This window comes from Aythya fuligula, chromosome 4 (assembly GCF_009819795.1).
Source record: "Aythya fuligula isolate bAytFul2 chromosome 4, bAytFul2.pri, whole genome shotgun sequence".
NCBI lineage: Eukaryota > Metazoa > Chordata > Aves > Anseriformes > Anatidae > Aythya > Aythya fuligula.
In genome coordinates, this window is record NC_045562.1 from 46,926,541 (window position 1) to 46,950,642 (window position 24,102).

The 24,102-nt window shown below is 40.4% G+C and overlaps 1 protein-coding gene across 1 annotated transcript in view; it reads right to left on the reverse strand.

The window, feature by feature from the left end:
• MTHFD2L (methylenetetrahydrofolate dehydrogenase (NADP+ dependent) 2 like) overlaps positions 1-24,102 on the reverse strand; it is a 35,669-nt gene that overhangs the window by 4,033 nt on the left and 7,534 nt on the right. Inside the window, exons 3-7 of the mRNA XM_032187294.1 lie at positions 23,700-23,822; positions 18,861-19,013; positions 18,015-18,122; positions 12,205-12,297; positions 5,486-5,611 (exon numbers count right to left, since the gene is read on the reverse strand). Coding sequence (XP_032043185.1) covers positions 5,486-5,611; positions 12,205-12,297; positions 18,015-18,122; positions 18,861-19,013; positions 23,700-23,822 — 603 coding nt within the window. The remainder of the gene's footprint in view (positions 1-5,485; positions 5,612-12,204; positions 12,298-18,014; positions 18,123-18,860; positions 19,014-23,699; positions 23,823-24,102) is intronic.

Consider the following 24,102-nt stretch of genomic DNA (forward strand, 5'->3'; position numbering starts at 1 on the left):
TTTAAAGCTAAGAACATCAGACACCTAATAGGGTTAATCACACAAACCAAGGGCAAGTCTCAACCTGAATGCAATTCTGGGTCTTGTGCATCTGCATTAAGTGATGCAGAATAATTCCTGCCTAAGCATTGTTTCCACACAGCTTTATTAGTCCCTGTAAAGCTTCCCTGGGATCACTGCATCCCTGCAGCACTGCACAAGTGTAACTCACGTGCCCAGCACTGACAGTAGATACCCCATGCTCTGCTCTACACACATTTTGGGATTATTCACCATGCACCATGGGATACCATTCAGCTAATACACCCCCCATTTCTCACAATTCCTTCTTTTTGATATTATCCGCTAATGATCTCCAGCAGAAAATAATGCTGCATGGCTACTTTCAAATTCAGCTTATTAGCAGAGACAGGTGGACGGAATATTGCAATAGCCCTGGGATAATAAGCAGTGGCAGCAGAAATTCAAGATGCTAATGATGACTTCCTTAGACCCCTGCATGACATGCAGACTCCTCTGTAAGGGAGTACCCAAACTCTTCTATCCAAAAGGTTACTGCCAGCAGTCAATGATTGCTCTGTCTGGCCTTCTGGCAGTCACAACCCAGTGCTAACATTCCCATCGAGCAAAACGTTCTGCCCACAACCCTCCTTAGAAGCATCCACCCACTGCAACTAGTAGCCTACCCAACTATGAAAACAGGCAACATGCCACTATTTTGAAATGGAAGGAATTAAGATTCCAGAATTTGCAAAATAACGTGGTTTCTTGTATTAGCAAAGCATAACAGCAGGCAATGCTACCCCTGGTTTTTATCAAGGAGCAACGTGGTGACTGGATTATGAAGACTAGACTTGTATTACCTGCAGAAAGAATATCACTTCTTCAAAATGAACCGGAAAAAAAGCAGTAGCAAAAGCAGCTGGAACATCCACATTCTGTTTTCATGACCACTGTTTGGATAAGCGGCACAGAGAGATATGTTGGAAAGGATTCAACAGTCGGTGAAGAAGCCTACAGCCTGGAAGGTAGCACAGCGAACGCAGAGCGGCAGCAAACAACCATCGAAGTGACTGCTGTCACAAACCCTACCCGAGACAACTGCAGAGCCCCCACTTCCACCAAGGAACTGGCTTCAAATGTAAATCTTTCCTCTACCTGAACAAATCTCAGAAACTTGTCACCTCGCCCGATGGCCTGGTAGCAGTGAGTCCTGTAGCTCATCAGGACAGGATCCATTTCCCAGGTTTTTATTGAACTGATGTGCTTGCTCCACCTGGCAGTGCTACAGGAGCCTGCTCCATTCTCCTCCTTAACAATATTCAACATATCCCTTCCCTCGTTTTCCTGTGGTCACTGTGCCTGATCATCCCTCCTTGAAAGCATATTTATAATACATGCCCACCACTGGTCACTGTACTGCTGGTTTGTCAAGATACCCCTTCTCTGCTGTTCAGTACCAGAAACCTCTCCCTGCTCCTGGTTGGGCACCTCTCGTCCAAAATGTGTTATATTGCCTAGGCATTACAGAACAATTCTCAGTTATAAACCCCTCCACTGATGTTCCAACATATTGCTTAGAAAGCTTTCTTAAATAAAAAGTTGTCTTCATAGGTACACAATAAAGACTCAAAAACTGAGTATTAGCAGCTGCTTGTCAAAAATATGGGAAGAATCACACAGAAATGTAGCCAGCAAAAGCTGTTTTGCTTTTTAAAGAAACTACACTACCTTTCTGTACACTTCAGCCTCACAGGCCTGTCCCAGTTCATTTTCAGATACTGTTAGTGATCATTTTTGACATGTTTTGCCCAACACCACAAAGACTTGTGTACCCCACGAACAGCACAATTCAGCACTAACACCACCTTTAATGAGCTGGAAAAGCTGCAGTGGCAATTTGTGTACCAAACCTCCTTCCTGGTTCTATGACAAACCTCCAATGCCAGGGCACCGGGAGCCTTGGAAAAGGCCACTCTCAGGCAGGAGCTACCTGGGGGTGATGACAGCAAACCGAGGGAAGCCTTGCAGCTGCTTTTTGGGGCCCAGCTCAGGAAGCAGCTCTGAATGCTGTGCTTTTGGAAAATAGCCACTATCGCCTGGAAGGTCTGCTACCAGCCCCAGACAGGTAGCAGGGCAGGGAGGTGAGCAGCTCTTTGAGGCTCCTGTGTAACAAAGGTTAGCTCCTACATTGGTGTGCTGCCACCCTGCTCTACCAGTCACACCTGGAAACGGTGCTCCACCCAGAAGAGCTGTTTCAGTTAAATGCTCTGGGTAAGCTGCTGCTTTATTTCTCGTTCCTGGTCCTCACAGCCCTCCTCTCCCTTTAGCTTTAATGCTGTGGCAACAAAAGCCCTAAAAAATTGGGCCAGCTACACCCACACGAGCATTATCCTGTCCACAGAAACATGTGCCCCTTTCTATGACTGAAATTCACTGCTTAAAAGTAACTCAAGTGGCACTGCGATGATCTAAGGATGACACCGCTTCCCATCCTCCCTCGTGGTGGCTCACGGAAGTGCCAAGGCGACCCCTCCCTGGTCCAAATATTTTGGCAAGTTCTTCACATAAATAGGAGCACACTGAACATGCTGTGCTGGTGACTCGTGGAGAGATGCCCATGCAGTCTCGAACATCCCAGCAACATGGAGCTGGGTACCTTGGAGCTGCATGGGTGACCTCCACCTAAGTGCACAGTGTTTTCTTTCCTGCTCTTCTAGCTATCTTAGAACTGCACATGGAAGTGTTCTGGAAAAAATAAAATCTTTTTAATGTGAACAACTTGGAGCACAAAAATAAAGAGGATCTTGAGGGGAAAATCACAAGCCTTATTTAAAGACATCCCAAAACACAGCCTGGGATTTTTGCCCAGAATGAACAGGTAAGCCTGGAAAGTGCAAAGGGTCCGGATGCCGCTACCACCAAGCCAGCCACCCGAGCAGCTGTAAACGTGATATTTAGGTGACTGTTAAATTGCTTTCAGCAGACTAAACCATCTTGTTGTTTCTTCTGATGTAGTGGAGTTTAAAAGGACAGCCAGAGCGTGTCCCTTGGCTTCAGAGGGTGTACACACACACACACAGACAGCAGCAGGCAGTCCTCAGGCCACCGTGGGAAGTGCTGTCACCAGCAAGGTCTCCGGTTGCAGGTGACTGCATGCAGCTCAAGCTGCCTACAGCCCAAGTGGACATGACTTTAACACTTGCAGATTTTAGAACGTATTTCAGAACCGCAAAACTCATTTTCAATGGCTATCAAACTCTCTTGGCCTGTGGTAAGTTTTTTTTTTTTTTTTTTCTTCTCTTCAGGTACTTCTTATACTGAATTTATGAATGCAGTTCATTAAAAAAATACAGTTACTTTAAGTGTCATCCCCTTCTTGTTAGAGATCAACTCCTGTTTCAGACCTGCTCCCTAGATTAGAAGACAGCATCCAAGCATTGCTAAGACATTACAAAGGAATAAAAGCAGTTTCCATCCACCTCATCAAGTTTATTTCCTCTACCAGGGGTTTTTAGTCCGATGGCCTGGTTAAGTCAGCCACCCCCAACCATTTCTTACAAATGGAGTTTAACCCCTGACTTGCCAGTTAAATCTTTTTCATACCACCAAACCCCCACTCCCACCCCAAACATCTTTCTGCTTGAGGAAGGGGATGATGAGAGAATAGACACTGGTGGGCTACTTTACATCAAACAGGTGGCATACATCATACCAGTTCGTGTGCTTGGCCTTAAACTGCAAAAATCATTTTCACTTAAGCTTAAATATAAGTTCAGTCAAGTGATCAACAGGAGGGAAAGGATAAAACGATTTAGTACATGAATACACTAGCTTGTTGCATTTCCTAACTGCCAGATCAGTGCTTGGCAAGGGTGACTTACTCTTTGGTATTTTGAACTGTATACACAGGGATAGTTTTTTTTTGTTGTTAGAGATTTAGTGAAACTTTCACCGATACTAATGAACCAACAACAATTTCCCTTTGGCAATGCACAGTGAAATGCTACTTGGAGCTGCAGTGGCATAATCCACGTTGAAGTTCCTCCCTCTTTTTTTGGATCTTCCCTCCCCCCAGGTAAAATCCTGAGAGCAACCCACAGCAGACATGACGAGACAGATACAGTGCATTGCTGAAACTCTGAATCATGGCATGGCCATTGAATCTAGACTCATTACATTCAGAAGGTCATACATTTAAAGAAAACAAACAAAAAGGACACGCTGTCAAGTTTCTGAAAGTCATATTGTTTTTCAAACATGCTAAAACAAACAAGCAGGAAAAAAAACCCTGGAACTCCTCTCTACTTCATTTTAGTTTATTTCTGTATACGGAAAACAACCTTTTAGTTGTGATGGCAAAAGCAGGGTAACAACTCAAAAAATTTTTCAAGGTGCACTCTAGAAAAATATTTCTAACAGAACTATTTTATACATCCAGCTATAAATTCCCAAATGCATGCTGAAACAATGACTTAGCTACACCCGTGCGGTTAATTTCATTGATTTTAGCAGACAGATATCATGTGTGATGAGTAAAATACGCAGGAACTAAGCAAGTGATGTAATTTGAAATACATACAGTGGGCTAGAAACATTCTGAATATAATTAAGCTTTGAGACATTATGCCAGCCAAGATGTTAATAACTATGAAAAAAACCCTGTGGGTGATTTTCATACTTATCAAAATAAGGAACTGTTGAGAACCATTAATAATGTGGGTAAATGCTGTCTAAGCTTCCCACACAACTCTGCCAATAAGCTTTAATTTTCGACTGCAACAATCCTGCTATTCCAGTCTGGAGCTTCTCCAGAGCAGAGATATTTAATCCAATTACATTGTGAACTTGCTCTGCAACACATTAAACATAAAAAGATCAATATGTAACATCACATATTATCTCAGTTAGGCTTGCCTGGACCAAGATTTTAAAGAGCCGAAGATGAACCCACCTTAAACTTTAGTATAAACGGTACCTCTGAAGGAGAGGTTAACGTTTTCAAAAAATTAAGTCTAAGTGTGAAAAGAGGCTTGAGAAATTGTAGTATCATAGTATTTGCTACGATCAGTGGGAAACCTTACACTTGTGAAACGGCAGAAACTGTGGGTTGTTTTTGTGCAGGGTTTGTGTGTGAGCATGCATGCATACTTCTGAGACGCTTTAAAGATTCTCAAAGGATAAAGAAGCCTGGAGACAAGCATCTCGCTAAAACTGCTGCCACCAAACATCCATAAGAACTCATCTGCATCTCTTAAAGGCTGCTCGTATATGTAATTAGAAGTAATGCTTGCTGTTAAATAACATATCATTTCTTAAGAGCAGGTACATGAACAAATTGCTTGTTTCTTATTTAAGAAAACAAACACACACTCCTTCAAGTGTTGTCTTATCTGGGACATGAGCTATTCAAAGTATTCATCATCAAAGAATCCCACCAACTTTATGTGAACCTATTGGATAAAAATATTAGTGTTTCACTGACCTTCAAAGTCCACATCCCCAACTAATTTGGTCTTTCCCGTAAGAGGATCATGGATATGATTGATGCCTACATCTATCACAGCTGCACCTTCTTTGACCATATCGGTTGTAATCAACTTCGGGATACCTGGAATCATCAAGGTATTTGATTAACACAGCCAGATAGTCTTAGATCATCAATTCCAAGTTATAGTAATGTGTGTATGCACGTTATGTATATTTACACCAAAAAATATAAATAAAAAGAAATCTTTCACTTAAACTTTTCTTGACATATCACACAGAGAACACAATTGGCTTCACACAGCCTGTAACTTTTAGACAAAAAGCTTGACAGCTGTTTATTCCGAGCGAATATTTTCAGATAAGCCTGTGGTCACAAATGTAGTCAACATGATCCCAGTGAACTATGTGCTTGCCGGTTTGTGGTGGCAAGTCACCTTCATAACTTTTCCAAAGAAAAAAAAGCTGGATGATAAAGGTGTTGCATGAGCTACAAGAAATGTTTAGGGTTGTTGGAATTCCACCAGTCCAGAAATGTCAGGAACCTCTGAAGCAAACTATGTATGTTATCTTGGCAATGTTTTCTTTTGTCTTGGCTTTTTTTTTTTTTTTAGCATCTGAGCATCTGTATTCGATTCATGCTACTCTTCTTGCCTTCTCTGACCGGTCACGTACTCCTTAAATGCAATGCTTTTCAGGCAGTTAATAAAATACTAAATACAAGCTACACAAAATGTTATTGTAAAAAAATTAAAAAAAAAAAAAAGCATGGTGAGAGAATCTGATCTATGTCACCAGCTTATTTTTCATTACTCCAATATATAAATGAGGTAAACAACAGAAACAAACAAACAAAAGGGGCCAACTCAATTTACCCATAAGTGTCAGATCAGTCTGCAAGAGAAAAGCAACTGCCTTTCAAATAGAACTTCTTCTACCTGACCTCCTGAGTGAGAAAAGAAAAGCATACTGGATAGAATACTGGCCAGGTAATTGTACTCAGGTATAACTGGTAGGTAACAACAGGCTCTGGTGGTTCTTGATGAAAACCTAAGTGTGTGTGGAAAGAGTTCTACAAGGGCCAGGTGTTCATTTATAATGGCACTAACGTGACAGAAGAGAACACCTACTATTTAGTAGTGACACAAAATGCAAATGACCCAAAGCTGGAAAGAACTTGAAACAGATTAGCTTAGATTTCAAACACCGCTGGCAAAAAGGAGAAAAGCACCAAAAAACAGCTGACATTCAACAGCAAGAAAGGCAAGATACCATTCCTTTACATACGAATGATTACCCCTTGCAAAGGCAAGGCAGTCAGCAACTGGTTAGGTGGTCACTTTTCAACAAGAAAAATTTGAAATTAGATCAACTGAACCTGAACAGACAGTCACACTACTGCAAGACACGCAAAACTCCTGATCTCTTCAACAGACAACATCAGCTGGGACACCATATTCCTGCTGTGGATGCCAGCTTTCTCTGATCTGTCTGTCCATCTCTATGAGCACCAACAAGAACAATGAAGGTTATGAGGAAACATTGCCCCGAATGAACTTGCCTGATTTCATGGCAGCCTTCAAAAAACACAAAAAAGCTTTTTGGCACTAGGCTTCCCATCCCCACAAACAACCACAACCGATGTTATGCAAAAAAAAAAAAAAAAAAAAAAAATTGTTCTTTGCTGCACTGTCCAGAATTTTTAAACCATAAGAACAGAGGAACAGGGGAGCAAGTAGCCCAAGAAGAGAACCATGTCTCTATCACAGGAAATGTTAAAAGCAGATTGAACAGGTATATCAAATATCCATCATAGTGCACCAGAAGTTAAGGCAGGGGCTTTCAAAAAACTTCCTTGCCCTACTTTTCTACGATTTGCAATTCTGCCACTTGGAACAGACTTCCCTGCTTGACCAAAGATGCCGGACCTCAACATCACATACCTTCATCAGCTCCAGGTGAGCTACATCTGGGTAATTTCCTGGGGTTTGACACTTCTATTGTAAAGAAACCCTAGCTAGCAGGGTACTGTGACAAGCCTCCGCAGAACTTCCACATATAACTCATTTTCTCAATGCATTTAAATTCCAAATATGTTGATATTCATTACAAAGATGTTTGATAGTCAGCACATATAAATGCTAAAAGGTCACTTAAAGTTCTGGACAAAAAACTTGAGGCAACAGCATATGTTCCCAGTCAGCACAGTTCATCTATCTGTATACATTGCAAGCAACACCAAAACAATTATTTAGGTGCTAGGACAAGAGAAGCACAACAATGACAACTTAATTGCCCACAGGATCTGAGCTGGGTCCTACTGAAGGGATAGCAAAACACTGTTTTCTACAGCAGCACTCCCAAACTGGAAGCGTCTTCCATTTCACAAAGAACTGCCACAACAGATTGCAAACAGCAGACAGCACTACACATTTACTTCAAGATGAATGTCACTGAACTTCCCAAGTGTTCTCAAGTAATAGGTAATGCTTTTCTAGCATACCAACAGCTCCACTGGATGCACACAAAAGACCTTTCTTTCAAGTACCAGGAGTTCAGGAGGAGCTCTCTTAATGAACAGCAATTTTAAGGCTGCCCTAGAACAGAAACACAAGCACTGCTTACCAACAGCAGCATCATGTGTGACCAGACATCTGAAAATTAATTCCTGGACAGACTCAGAACAAATGAACCACCTCTTCAAATGCTAAGGCAAATTACTATCTGAGACCTACGTCTAGTGCTATCTAGTGCTAAGTCAGTACACGCTATCAGAGAGTCAAGACTACAAAGTCATCAGCCATCATCTGCATTACATTAGCCTATCACACCTTAAAGGCAACAGCTGCAATCTTTTTTGTGCATTTGCTTTAAATGACCTCCAAAATTTCTTTCCTGCTACACAGCCTCTAGCTTGGAATGAAAGGAAATTGCAAATTTCAAATAAGTTAAACTTTTACCCTGCTTCTTCAGTTATTCCTTCAGTTTTACGTTCTTTGAAGAACGGCTACCTTGGTAGTAGTATCTGCAAAGGGGGAATCTAAATTCCCTCTGCTGCCCTCCCCTTGAAATCAGCCTTCTCTCAGGAGGAAAAAAAAAAAAAAAAAAAGAAGAAAGCACATCCATGTTTTTTGGGAGCATGGTGTTATTGGAGGCAACTGCTGGCAGACAAGAGCTATGGATTCATTTGAAGTGCTGGACGTCTGCCAGCAAGTCATTTGGCTACAAGCAACACAAGAACCTTCCTTTCCTTTCTCACTCCCCCATAGGACGCAAGCTTGAAACTCTGCTTTTAATGTTGAGCAAGCCAAGACCTCAAATTCTTTCCTATGCCGTTGATAAGATCTGGCTGCATCTACTTCATCGCTCTTATGCAATCAATCGCAAGCTGGCTGGTAATTGGATAATGCCTTCGTCTTATGGGGGTTAATGATCTGTGTGTGATAGGGATGGAAGCACATTAACGGAAGTTGCACAGTTACACCCTTTGTAAAATGGTTTGATAATAGGCCAAATACTTAATAGCAACAAATAAACTAACCCCCAAACCAAATGAGCAGATCTATTTACTTAAGCCTACTTTACATACCAAGTAGGGAGAGATAAGCGTTAGAGCAGCTATTCCTAAAATGCAGTGATTGAAGAATGTGGGAAAATCTTTCTTTACTAATTTTTGTCAAAAACAGTGAATCATGCTTTCAACAAAAAAAATAAACTCCTCCCTAATCCCAGTTTAGGTATAAAGACTGTAAGGTAGCTAAATCCTGAGGAAGTTAACCAGCGACTGGCTGAATAAAGCACCCTGGCAAATCAGCAATTCCCATGCAGGAGGCCCACAGATCATGTCCTGAGGGACAGTGCAAGTTTGCCCAGAAGAATTTCATCTGGCATTTGGCACCTCGGTTCCTTCTCTTCACCTTCTCTCCGAAGGTAGCAGGCAGGTGAGTTGTCTCTCCCAAGGCAGACTGGAAAGCCCAAAGAGCAGCAGCAGCAGATTACAGGAGACAAAGACTGCCTACTGCCTCCATCACTGCCCTGGAAACACTGCAACAGCTGCATGAGCACCATAAGTAAAGGTTTACTTAGTCTGTCAGTATGGGACTGGTGTGATAGCAACAGGAGCAGACACCATAGGATGTCTGCATAGGCAGGGACAATGGCTTATGAAGTCCGTAGTGGGATGCAGAGTGCCAGGTGTGCTTGGGAGGAAATACTACACTTTGGCTAGAAAGGCAAAAGGTGTGTGGCACAGAGTTGAGAAAGCTCCAGCTGGAAGCAGAGACAAAGATTTCAGGGAGGGAATGAAAATGAGAATTAAGGGAATGCCTCATGATGCAATGAGTTGGGAGGGGACGAGAGAGAAGGAATAAATTGCATCAATATTTACCATCACAGAAAGCTGGACAACCAGGGTACCAAGGATGGGAGCCAACAAGAAGCAGCCTCTGAAGATGGGCATTCCCAAACTCCAGAGTAAAGACAGAAGCACCTGGTGTGAACTGTTTGAGAACCATGAACGCAAGTGAACAGGAAACTCCTCAGAGACAGAGCACCATAACAGAATGAACACGCTTAGTGTCACAAGTCACCAAAAGGGGAGGCAGAGGGCAGGTGGCTCTTAGAGCATTATATGGGAAGAGGAGAACAGAAATCTTGCTCTTTTACACAGTGTATTGGATTTACGTGGCAAGAGTTTGGTAGCAGCAGGGCTGAAAGAGCAGCCTCGGTGAGGAGTTCAGAAGTTGCCCCAAGTTAGCTAAAAGCCAGTTCCAGCAGACTCTACAAGGGAGAGAAGGGAGCGATGCTGGCAGAGCTATGCCAATGAGCAACACTGGTTGGACTTCTATGAGAATGCAGGCAAGAAAGGAAACAAATGGCTGCACAACAGCAGCTGGGAAAGGGGATTGAGAAAAGATGTAAGAAACGAGATTGCAGGCACTGTGGTCAGTGAAGAAAGTGAGGATGAAGTGGAACACAAGTTCCTCAGCAGTTCCCCTGCATGGTGTACCATGGCAGAGCAGTTTTTTGTCCTTATCTCAACCCTTGAGCCCTTTTTCATCACATTGTCTTCCCTCTTCCCTCGTCTGGGAGAGAGAAGGCAGTTATGGCGGAGTTTAGTTAACTATTAGGGTGAAACCGACTCACAGAAAGCTTTCTTCCCTTCGCACATCTTGCATGGTGGTCTGTGACACTGTAAATGCTTCCTTTCTTGCACTGCTCACTACATTGGTCACATGTTTCGAGGGTTAAGCCCAGCACCATCCCAAAGACCCAATGCACAGAGTTCTCAAGAAGGGGAACATGGAGGGACACCCTTCCAAGGTGTCATCCTCCCCAGAGTTCTCTCTGGGGCAGGGCTGCATGCTGTTTGCACAATCTAGCCCTAGGTTTTTTCATCATTCAAAGCATATCTCATGTTGTGTAACAAGTGTTGTATCATGCTCTTCTTACAAATGACATGAGGAAAAATAATGTGAACAAACACAGCTGAATTGCTACTGAAATGTTTCACTACAAGCGTAACTGATGACAAAGCATTCAGCAGACAAAAAAACCTTCAACTATGATTAAATCAGAAGCAGTATATGTTGATATTACTAGTTTATTTCCAATTAGCAGACACATCATTATTTTTCATTCCGTGTGAGAATTCTGGTCTGACCCACAGTTGAGTAATCCCATGTGGGAGAACTGAGCTGTTTCTTGTTCCTGACCTGGCATGAGAAAGAGGTAGCGCAATTAAGCTCTGAAAAAAGGACATCTTGCTTCAACAGGAAGTGATGAGCTTTGGACATGTACCTATCTGTCCAAATCTGGAAAATAACTTCCCAGGACTTGGTCTTGAGAATGGTGAAGACAGAGGAAGGGAGGAGAAAAAGACAAAGACAGAATCTGTTTGTGGTCCTCCAAAGCAGTATCAGAGAAGGAAGATGTCATGAACTCCAAGGGGACACAGAATTTGACCAGAGGCTGTTTGTTTTTTTCCCTGCTTAATTTATATTTCAATTAATAAATACCAATCAAGTAAAAAAAAAAAAATAAAAAAAGCTCAGAAGCACTGCTACTCGTTTCTTTCTTCTAGACAAGTCAAACTGAAAGTATTTCATTCTACATTGCTTTAAGAACATAGACACGGATCTTTCAGAGCCCTTCCTTTTGGCAATTACCATTCGTTTCCTCTTGACATGATAATTGTCAACATACCAACAAAAAAAATCAGCCATGAATAACATGCATATGTTACCAAAACTACCATTTAATTTGCCAAGGCTGTCCTTAATTCCAACAGCAAGAAAAAGATACCATTGTTTCGTGAATGCAGCCTCCAGCTGATTTAAAGAAACCCTCCTGTCAAAAGTTAGATGACTCACGGTTTTTGCACTGTACAGAGAATGTTTTAATTTACATAATTATACCTGTATAAACTATGCACTAACTGGTTCCCAGTCTTGAGTTCACTCTGAAGTCTCCCTAAGGGAAAGGTGTCACATGTGATGAGAAACAGTTTATGAGTCTGCAAATGTGAAGGGCAAGAACAAAGAGCCAGATCACTTGCCTTTCTTACAAGAAATCCTATGTACTGCAACACCCTCAGCAAGCATGAGCACCAAATATTTGGTAAAACAGGTGACATAGCTAGTAGTGCTATCAACAGACACCAAGCTTTTCTTTTTACGTTGTAAACATTGTGATGAGAGTACTAACAACTAGTATTACCTGCAGCTACTATGACAATGTCAGCAAGTTGAGTATGGATCTTGAGCTGCTCTTTTGGCGTGTATCGGTGAGTAATGGTCACTGTAGCATCACCTGAAAGGCAAAAGACGGGCAATTAATTGATACATACAGAAGGCCTGTAAAGCATTTACTTTCAGGTACATGTGAATCATTGTGGTCCACCAGAAACAGTAAAGATGACCGTCAAATTTGTCTTGGGATGCATCACTTACTTCAGCACAGTCAGAACGCTTGTAACACTTGCCTTTTACACGCATGAAAAAGTGCTTATCCTTAAAAACTCACGCAGGATTAATTAATTCATATACCTTGGACTGACTCCATCAGCTTCATTACACTTAGTAGAATTACACAGAGAAACCCAGCATGGAATTTGTCACCTACATTATTAAGCACAACCTGTGGAATGCACCGTAAGGCTCAGTTGCTTGTCACAAACTAAAGCTTCAAATATAATATCAGCGTGTTCAGACCTCTGTCCTCAACCACATTTGTCATTCATCTGTCCCGAAACTCCCTGAACGCTTCCTTTGACCTCCTGTTGTATGGTCAGTGCTTAGCCTTTGGCCTCTGTTTCTGACGAATTTTTACTGCTCAAGGAACAAACAGTAATTCACGTTCAGTGAAGTAGCATCATTTCTTACTAATGTGCCCCCTCTCAAGAATGAGCACAGCTGATCATCTGACCAAAGCCACACGATGACAACCAAGGCTCTTCTCTTCACAGGGCCTAATTGCGTAGGGAACAGGCTTAGCAGCCATGACAACAGTGACACTCTGGGCCAAAGGTCTTCGCTTAGACGCTGTCTAACCAACAATTGCATGCAGGGGGCAGACAGCAAAATCCCCCTGTTAACTGGAACACTAACAGATTTCAGTGAGGAGGGATGTTCTTCAATATACATGCAGAACACAATCAACAGCAGCATCAATATTTATATGATCTGTAGGATTCCAGTTGGATGGATCTGAGCATGTTTATCCCTGTAACCACTTCAGGAATAAATACATCAAACGCATACATTTTTCCACACACACACAAAGCATTTAAAGTAATTGTTTTGCGTAGCTCAAGTGCAAGAACAGGAATGGAAGAGACTGACTAAAAGGCGCTCAGATTTTGCAGATGCCCTACCAGCTTTTCTATCTCCTGATAAAGGAAAAACTGCTGAACACTTACTTGATACCAGAGTAGGAAGTGTTTGAAGTTATCACAAGCAGAAGACCACATCCTTTTGGGCAAACTCAAAAGCTCTGGGGCCTGCTCCTGCATGTATCCACATTGCTTGGCAAGAAGCTACAAATAAACCCTGCTGTTAGAGCATAAAAAACCTCGTGCAAATGAAGGGAGATGCTGAGGAGAGACCACTGCACACAAAAAGTGACATGGAAATAGGGACTGAGGTCTTACACCACGTGCAACACCAAGGGTAGCAGTCCCTCTAAGACTGCCCATGAAAACAGCAAAACTAGCAGCTATTAAATGAAACTCCTGCATATTCTGATGCCATGCTTCTCCCCCACAACTATTTGTACTGCGTAGTTGTCTGGTGTTATATCCCCTCATCTCCACCTTCAATTAATTCATCATGGGCTCCAAAGTCACATTATTAGCCATTAAACTTAAGATTTTTGCCACCTCAGTCTTTACAACCACAGTGGCTGCCTCTGGAATGCATCTGACTGTCTAATCTGGACCTCTTATCTCATTACTTGTCTTCCTCAAGCATCTCATCTTCAACCTGACTGCACTCTGACTTCTCGGCTCTTTTCTCACAACTTTCATCCCCCTCCTCCTTCAGTTATCACCTGTCCTCCTTCAGTCTCTACACCTCATACCATGTCCTCAAGGAGAACAAATTAAAGTATTTTCAGTTAATGACATAGAAGTACAGATGTACAGAAGCAATTTCTTGAAATGAGAATTGCCAGCAGACATCTTTCACCAGTGTTCTTTTATTTCCTATGTATGCAAGTCCATCAAAAGCCTAGACAGACAATCGTCTTAAGAACATCTCTGCACTGCTAGCCTTTCTTGTAATAGAAAGGCCCCAAACAGTACATAAAGCTTGCATGTCTAGATTCCTTCTATTTTCCCTCTCTCCAAAGTCACTTATTGATCCAAAGGGTAACTAACAATAGTAAAAAAAAAAAAAAAAAAAAAAAAAAAAGGAACATGACAAAATAATTATTCATTGTTACTTTTGATTTTGCTAATCTAAAGCATCATCCCTCCAATTACTGATTTGTTTTTATGGAGGTCTCACACATTCTTGAGTCACGTACAGACTGTAGAGACAGTTATAGTTTTCCTCCTTTGGAGGACTCATTCTAAAACAAATTTGAAACAAAATGCTGCCTGCTGGAGGAGAATCACATCTGTCCTTTGGTGAGACACACATCCCTTCTCTAGGAATTGTTCTATGAAGGGTGATCCTTCACACATGGAAGTCATCCTTAACACTGGATTCTGGAAAGAAAAGTTTGAATAGAACAGTAATATTCTGTTATCATATGTTCAGGTAAGGATAAGAAAGATGTTCTACCTGGAACTACAATCATTACTTCAAAAGCCACATATATAGTAAGGTTATTTTTACTTCTTGTACTATATTCAGCAAGCAGGATGAGAGAAAACAATGGATTAGATCCAAAGTTATGATCAGCTTTTAAGAATTAAAATCATTTCCTGACAATAATTTTGAAATGCATGTCTGTAGTCAGCTCCTGAAACCAAGCAATTACTCCCAACAAAATAAATAAATAAATAAAAAGCCAACCCCACCTTCCAGAGGGGTAAGCCCAGAAGCTTACAGACACCTCCAAAAGGGTAGATTTTCCATTTGAGATCAGACCAAAACAGAAAGTTACTTTTACACTGTTACTTGTGCTGAAAGAAGACAGAGGAAGATATTTAGGAAATAAGGTTTAGCATGATACTGCGAAGCTAATTCCCTAGCTTATAATGTAAAGTCTCTTGACCTGTCTATGAAGAACACAAATTGCTCTGTAAATTTACAGATAGTTTTCCTACATGATCAGTTATCGCCACCTGCAGGACGTTACAGTTTCTACATGTCACAGATGAAGACAGACCCCAGCTTTCCAGTTCTGCTTCTGAAGAATTGAAAACCTACTACCAAAAAACAAAAACAAACAAAAATACACCAAAACAAACCTAAAAACCTATCCATACACCTGGCATCACTTTTCAACCACACTTATTTCACAAAGTCAGTACCAGTTGCTGTTAAAACCCTATCCTGACTGATAACCTGAATGTGTTTTGTCAGCACTTGCAATGTCTTTTCTGGGCTCTAACATCATCAACAGAAAGTCAGAAAGAAAAAGAAAAAAGCTTCCACTTAATTTGTCTTAACGAACTTAAACCATTCTAAATGTGCACATAGAGGAAAGCCTGCCACTGTTCAATAATAAAAATCTGCAATTTTACAAGTCATTTTCATGTTCAAAACATTTCATCTAGAAACTGCACGCTTGCTAAAGCTACCTGGTTTTGTATCTCTAACACGTACATCTTGACCTGCTACCAGCTGCTAAAACACAGGTGAAAAGGATAATTCCACTTCAGCTATTACTTTTATTACATTCACATTTCCGATCTGTACTTTAGATCCACCTCCCCCATTTCAGGCACCATTAGCTTTATTCATTCTCTTTCACTGCTTGTCTCAGTTTATCTCAACTGACTTCGGCTTCTCCTCTGTCACAATACGTCCCTCAGTTGTGATAACCACTGTGGTAGAGCTGAAACCGCTGTCTAGCCTGCCTTCCCCTCCACACCCAGCCAGGCTTTTGCTCCGAGCAGGACAAGATAGTTAACTGCAGAACACCAACCAGATCTTCAAAGGTAGCCCACTCCACGTCTGGAGTGCAAACTGTACTCTCAGCTTGAAAAGGATTTATTAGCATGTACACAACCAATACGTGTTTAGTGCTTGTTTAGTGTGCAAGGACAACAGATGTTTTTATTTTCTTATTGTCAGATGCCTTACACTGTATACTACTGCTCTGCAGGTTGGAAAACAAGAAGGACTGCCTTATAAAGGCATCCACTTCTTCAGAATAAGCAAAGATAAGGTTAATAGGTAACAATAACAAGTTAACTCCTCTCACATCTAGATTCCAGGGTGCGGAAAGGTATATTTGAATATTTTTCTGTCCCCACACAGCACACTTGACATGCATAGCATAAATGACAACCCCAGCAAATGGTGCTACTGGTGAAGTACATGTGCATTATGCCAGAAATGAGAGCCTAGGCAGGCTACCTTGCAGCAGAACAAAGCTCATTCATAGCCCAGCAGGCTCACAGACTAGCTCCCAAGAGCAAGTCACACTGTTGGCCAGTACAGCTGGTACAGCTATAGGTACAGCTACAGTCCCAGAATATAAGAAAATTCAGACATGGACCCAACTAACTCAAAAGATGACAACTACAAAACACTATTTACAGCATAAAAACTTATGCACCACTGCTTAGGGTTTTAGAATAAGTTGCTGAAAGAATCACAGGTTGCTAAACCTCTTAATTTCCCACTGAGAAACATGGGAGTAGGTTACAATATACATCTGAACCAAAGAAAGCCTCTTACCAGCTTCATTGCTGGATCACTGAAAAGCACTGCCAGTACTACACGGAACCCAGTATTTGCAGTAAATGGCAAAAATCCTACTAATTTTCACAGGAATGGGGATGAGACCAAAATTACACACCGATGGTAATTACAATTCAAACACTCCGAGAAGTTTCAAATAGCAACTTTCCCACAGAGGCTGAATGGAAAAACCAACTCTATGATTAGTAAGAAGCTTTTAGCGTTTCATTATATTAATAACAGATTTCACTCCACTCCTATTAAATTTGCCTGGGATTAAACATCCACGTTTACCTCCTTTGCGCACACCATTGTGGCAGTTTCTAACATCAAAATGAACCTGCAAAAATAAACATTACATAGAATACTGTTGTTGTTTCCTACAACATAGTTACAGCAGCACATACATGCTTCTATAATTAAAATTACTCAAAAACATTTCCCTTACAGCCTATGATTTCCAAGGGGATACGAACTGCACTGCAGAAAAAAATAAATCCCCCAAACCAACAAATAGTATCATAAAGCTTACACTGAAAAGCTACTTCATTGGTAATTAGTGTTCTCATAATCACAGCCTAACCAGCATAGCACAACACAAACATTACATTTAATGCTTTTATTTATGTATGGAAAAACTTGAAATCAGCATTATATAAGTGTGAAGATAAGGCTTATAAGCTATTGTACTTAGTATAAACATCATACAAACTGCTGTAGCTCTAAGGCTAGGCTGTCAGGTACTATCCTTAATGTTTGGTGCTAGCTATTTAGAATTATAGAACGGTTTGGGTTGGAAGGGACCTTTAAATATCATCTAGTTCCAACTCCCCTGCCATAAGCAGGGACACCTTTCACTAAGTCAGGTTGCTCCAGGTCCCATTCACAGAATCATTTAAGTTGGGAAATGATCCTTAATTTAAATGGAAGCTGTTTCAAAAGGTTAAGAAAGTGATGACATAACACCAGAAAATGTTCAGTCCAGAAACTAACCTTCTCTCCTGAGAAATGATCAGGAAATATATCAGCAAATTAACTTCCTTGCTCCAGTTGCAACTACCACACAATACACAGAAGCTCTCTCTTTTTATCCAAATCCTTAGGCTAGCTTAATTTTAATGATTTTGCAAGTTAAAGCATTAAAATACTTGACAACATTGACCGTCTTACCACCAGGTCTTTCATGCTCTCCATCAGTATGTAAAAGCATTGAAATTGGCATTCCAACATTCTTAGATCTTCCAGCTACAACAACATTTTTTCCAAATGTTTGGATTCCTTCAAAGAAAACACAGAACAAAACAGAGCACAAGATTTTATTTTGCTATTTTGAGATAAACCCCTTCTCAATGCCCAATATATAATTATTTGCTGTTGCAGATTGCTGATACCAATACGACTTGGAAACCCACAATGTTGAAGCCACAAAACAAGTTTTGACTTTCAGAGTTGAAACAGAACTGGCAACTAATTCAGGTCACCTAAACCTCCCTTCAGAGGGACTTAATTTCTGTTCTCTGACCACAAAGTGAAGCAGAAGCTTGTACATCAGTCAATAGGAGCATCTATAGTTACACATTAAAGTGATGTCATATTATAACTATCCTTTCCCCTTCTAGTGACCAATTACATGTTCTCATTTCTGTTGTTCTCCCCCCCCACCTTGCCCCACAAGAAATTACAAATGGATATCTTGTATTTTATAATTAATCACAAAGTTAAGTAATATTCTTTAAGTTCCTTGCAACACTAGCAAGCAGAAAGGAAGTAAAAAAGATGCTTTGAGTATTTCACATGAACCACCACCTACACTTAATTAATAGTTACAATACTGGTAAAAAATAAAAAGAAAGATCTCATTATCTTTGGCACCTCCTTATTTTTTAGATTAATCCCCTAAACACTGTTCTTCAATGAGTGCAAAACATTAGGATAGCCCACACCTTCTCATTTACACCTGACTTCATTCATTTTCTGCTTCTTAAATAAAAGTTTCAATATTGTTCAGTTTCTTACCTGTCCGCTTTATTATTTCCCACACGGCAGCAGCAGTTGCAGGTATTATCGAAGGCTGATCAAGACACAGACGTCCAATATTAATAATATGAAATCCATCCACATCCTTTTCGGGTGCGATAGCATTACAAACTGTTCGCTCATCTATATGGTCTGGGAAACATTGCTTTCAAATTACATTTCTTTCACTTGTCAGGGGTCATCAGTCCTACCTGAATCATTACACTGAGAAACAAAGTTCCATCTAGCTAAAATAATTATCTCCCCCTCAATGACGAAAGTTAGAACCTCAACCCTCCTTGTCATCTACTGGAAATTCAATGAGTCAGTGAACAACACAGCTAACACAAAAGATTTGGTCAAACTTTAAGACTGATACTCAGCTACCAATGATGGCTTTATTGAAGAGTTTAGGCACAACGCTTGAGTTTCTTCTACAATCTAGAAGCATTAATTATAATTTGGCTCAAAAAATCATAGGAGGAAAATCATTTTGTGCATATTCTCATCACTCTCTAACAGACCACAAGATATATTAACTAAGTTTTAATCAAATGTAAGTAAATGGTAATCTCAAACGATTTTTACAGGTCTTATCTTCAGTTTCAATTTTATAACATGACAATTGCTTTAAAGAATTTGCCAATTTGGGGGTGAAGATAGGCCTTTTCTCTGGAAAACTAAGAATGAAAAAAAAATGTTTGATAGCACAGAGCTCCAAACATTAAATACAGTTGAAATGAAGATACCTGCACATAACTTATTATTTATAACTATTCATTATAAGCATTTTTCATACATGCTAGCAACACAGGATAAGTCTGCAGCTGCTTAAAGCTTACAATACATAAACATTGATAGTAATAATTATAAAGATATGTGTTAGCCAGTTCCAACTCTGAGAAGTTACAAAACCAAATGTAAAAGTTACATACATTAGGACACTATAGGAACAGCTCTATAAAGCATGTCTCCAATCTGACCCAGAAAGAACATTTAAAAAATATATTTAACATTTTCCAGAACTACGCTCAAGCTTTAGTACCATCTCAGAACTATTTTTTTGCATCTCTTCTGTAAGGACGGAATGCCCATTCTAGGCTAGATCCCTAACTGAACTCTGCTGTTAGGAGGTGACATATCCCAAAGGCCAATTCGGGGTACATAACAGGATGTTTAAAAAAGCCCAATAAAGGGAAAATGAGCGTTGATCATGAAACTGAGACGTTTCCAATAACAGTGTTTTATAGACATCTTTATGGTATTCAGTGGTCACCCTGCTCTATTCATGTGTTGTCTTATTTTGCATGAAAAGAAACAAACTAATTAAAATATATCATGCATACTAAGGAACTTAAAATGTGGTAAGCTCATGTTAAAAGCTTTCCAATTAAAACAAACAAAAGACACCTTAGAGTTAAATCAGACCACGCTTAACAGGTTTTACTATTATGATTTGAGAGTGGAACTTTATCCCTTGGGAAAATGGAGAATTCCTTCTGTATCCTACTGATACGGGCCTGTGGAAATTAAGGTGTTAAGTACGTAGAGTAAGTAAGTAAGTAAGTTTTTGCCTGTCTGTCTTTAGCTTCCCTGAAACAGACAGGCAAAAAGTCAATTTCATGTAAGAGGCAGAGAAGTCTGTTTCATGTGCATTTTTTCCACTAAGAATTGATTTATGGAATTTCAGAAAAAGGGCACAATGTACTGGAAAGAAGTACAACTGTATAGCTAGGAACAAATCAGCTGGCATGGGCCTGAGAAACAAAGATGCGGACACCTTCCTGGCCTCATCAGAGTTGCTTATAGAATGCCAGCTTGATCATCATCATCATCCCCTATGTTCCTCCAACAAGAAACAACAGCTGCAATTGTATATGTAGTAACTACCTAGTGTGTAGCTTTTACTTGCCACAAGATATTCTTCCTGGTTTATTTCCACAGGGCTACAGTATTTCCCCACCCCCCCCTTCTTGCTCCAGAGGAGCAAAGTCATTTCTTCAGTGTGTTAGTGCCAGTCTCAGAGAACACGCTTAGCCTTCTTTCAGCTGAGGTTCACCCAAACCTCCTTGCTGTCATTCCAAGCTCTTATTTACACAACAAATAACGCGTGCCTCCAATGCAGACATACTAAAAATTAAGACTGGTTTTCAAAAGAGAGGACTGATGGAAGTGATAACAATGGAACAAAAGAGATTCTATAATATGCCACGTGGATCAAGAAACACGGACTGGAAGCAAAGAAGAAGCAGTTCAGTGGCAGCGACGAGCTCCTTGGCAATCTTCTTGAGAAGCTGTATGGGGCCCTTGCTATGATTTTAGTGCTTGGCTTCATGGAAGCAGGTTGCTCTTTGGCTGGCACTGTCCTTCACAACAGAAGGATGTGATGTTTATCCCAATTTGTCCCACACCTCGTTGCTGCTTAGAATGCAAAAAAAATGACGTTTTCTTAGTTTTATCTCAGACAAGCATCTAACATGTCACAGCCATCTTCCAGGCAAGGGAAGAGATAAGGAAACTCTCCACGAAACCATTACCGTATCAGAAGCAATGCACTCAAAAGGTGCACAGAAAGGAAGTTTTCCTCAGGCAAAGATGATAATCCTCAAAGTTAAGTTGCTCCATCTCACAAAAGTCAAAGAGAACAAAGCTATTCTCTGCTTCTATTTTTATCCCAATGTTGATCAAAAGCCACACCTGTGTGCGGTTTATTGAAAAAATAAATAAGTATCCAAAACCACACAACCATCCCAACTGTGGGGTAAGCAGCCACTACTGATCAAGTTTTCACAACTTCTGGTCTTTGTATCCTTCCATTACAGTACAAGTTGAAAGGACTTTGGAAAATTGGAGGTAAATAACTTTTCTGCCCTTCTCTCTAATGTTCCCTTGCCAGAGCGTGATATTTAGCAGTTAATAAATAATATCAAGTAATAATTCAGCACTCCAAGCTACATCCATTATAAAAAGAATTCCCTGAACGTTTTCAGTTCATGATGGATTAGATATGTACCTTTACTGTATATCTACATGGACAAAATGGTTTTGGAAAGGTTCTGCTGTTAATTAAATTACTCCAAGGTTTTTACTACGGTAGGCAACAGCCAGGCTTCAAATTAGCAAGTTCTAGAGGTTAAATGAAAACTATTTAGTCTTAACATAGTTACTGTGACAGACATACTGTAGTTCTTGAAGGGGATGTTAACCCAGTTATTTGTGGCCTTAAAACATTTAAAGGTACTAGCAATAGACATGTGAATTGACACAACTAGAGTCATGTTCAGATTGTTTCTTTTAAACCTGTTGAATATTTGAAAAATCACTAACGCTTCAGTCCCTTGTTGAATTATGTATCACTCTGTACAACGAAGGCAGACTGCTTAAAAGCCTATTGCATGTCCTGATCCATCTGATAGCAAGTGTTTCTGCCAGCAGTACCCAACTATTTTATGTAGGATCAGCACAAAAAAGATGTGACACACAACACCTCCCTCTTCTGGGGAATGCCGCCACAGATTGGGAGTCTGGAGGGTGACTCTCTCCTACGTTACACACATTGCAGAAGTTTTCCATCCCTCAGCTGTCAGTGCTGAATGTCTTCTGTGAGTTCTTGTTAAATAACCTGTCTGCCCTGATCTCTTCTTACAGACAGAGATCTTTGTTCTAAGCAAACCCACCACTTTCAGCCAGCTCCCATAGTTCTTTATATCCAAGACCTCCTTCTCCTTACTGGTGTTATACTTCCACCTCGTGGCCAACTTATTCCAGCAGGTGGCAAATTTGGGCACAACCATTAGGTAGTTTTCATATAATATGAAGTGCAAGAATAAGTACATAAATCAGTGTTCATTCTAATTAGTCTATTATCAACGTGAACAAAGCACATCTTTCTCTTCCTCCATAAATATACCACCTGTCCCGTTGATGTTTTGGGGATACACAATTAAGACTGTAAGAACTGCCTGAAAGCAAAAACCAAGACTACAAAAGGGGAAACAAAGAGCTTACCTAAAAACTGATCTTCCACTTCATGATCACCAGTTTTGTTTACAAACACTAACACACATCAGGTCCCACCTTGTGCTAGGAACTTGCATCTATAAATCCCCCAAAAAGACCACTTCTACACTTCATAGCCTACATTCTAAATATGTGATAAAAGACAACAACTGGAAATACCGATGTGGGGCAAACTCAACATGCCAGTTTATTACAGTAACTCTAGTAATTCAGGCACATCTCCACAAGAATGTTTACACTAGTTTAAATACGTTGATTTAGGTAGGTTTGTGAGAAAATCTGCAAAGTTTACCTCTGTCTAAGGACCATCTTGCCAGCTACTGACAACTCATTTGTATGGATCAGCCAGGTGAGTTTTTAGTATAGACTGCAAAGGGGTAAGTAAATCAGCTAGAATATTATAGAGGCTTTTAGGTCCTTAACACAGAGCTCACCTGGAACACTGGGGAAAGCACAGAACAGGCAAAAATTGCAACTACTGTGAAAAAGGCTGTAGCATTGTCTGCTAAGTATCATAACTTGGCAGAAGGTAGGGAATGAAGAGCAAAGGTCTGTGGCAAAGGTCTTGGAGTTCAAGGAAAAGCAGTGCAACATGTTAAGAAGAAAATAAAACCAGAGAAGTCAAATAGATAAAATGGGCAGGGTTGTTCTGCGTACAACAAACATATTTCTATAATCTCTTCATTTAGTCCTTCATTATATGTGTCCTGTTTTGAGGAGTTTCTTATATCACTGAGACAGACTTGCCACAGCAAAAGGTGTTAAACATTTTTCTCTCATGCTGACTGTATTAGAGGGATGGGATAAGAGATCACTTACCTGGGAGAGGTAGCTGAACTAATACACCACTAACCGATGGATCCTTGTTGAGTTTCAATGTCATATCTAACAGTTCTTCCTGAGAAACATCTTCAGGCCTTAGTACGATCTCACTAGAAATGCCTGATAAAAAACAGAAACATATTTGTAATCAGGAAATTTATGTACACAGAGCTTACTCATTTTGTCTATCAACCTGCCTGATGCTTGACAAACATCTTCAATAATCATGCAGTACTTCCAAAAAAAATCCCACTTGAATTCTATGGGCTTTAATGCTGTATTTCTAGGTGTCAAGTGCAATCTCATGATGAACCATGCAAAAAAAAAAAAAAAAATAAATCAGTAGCTTGACGAAGTAGCTTCAGAAGTTAAAAAAAATAAAAATAAGTAAGTTTTAATA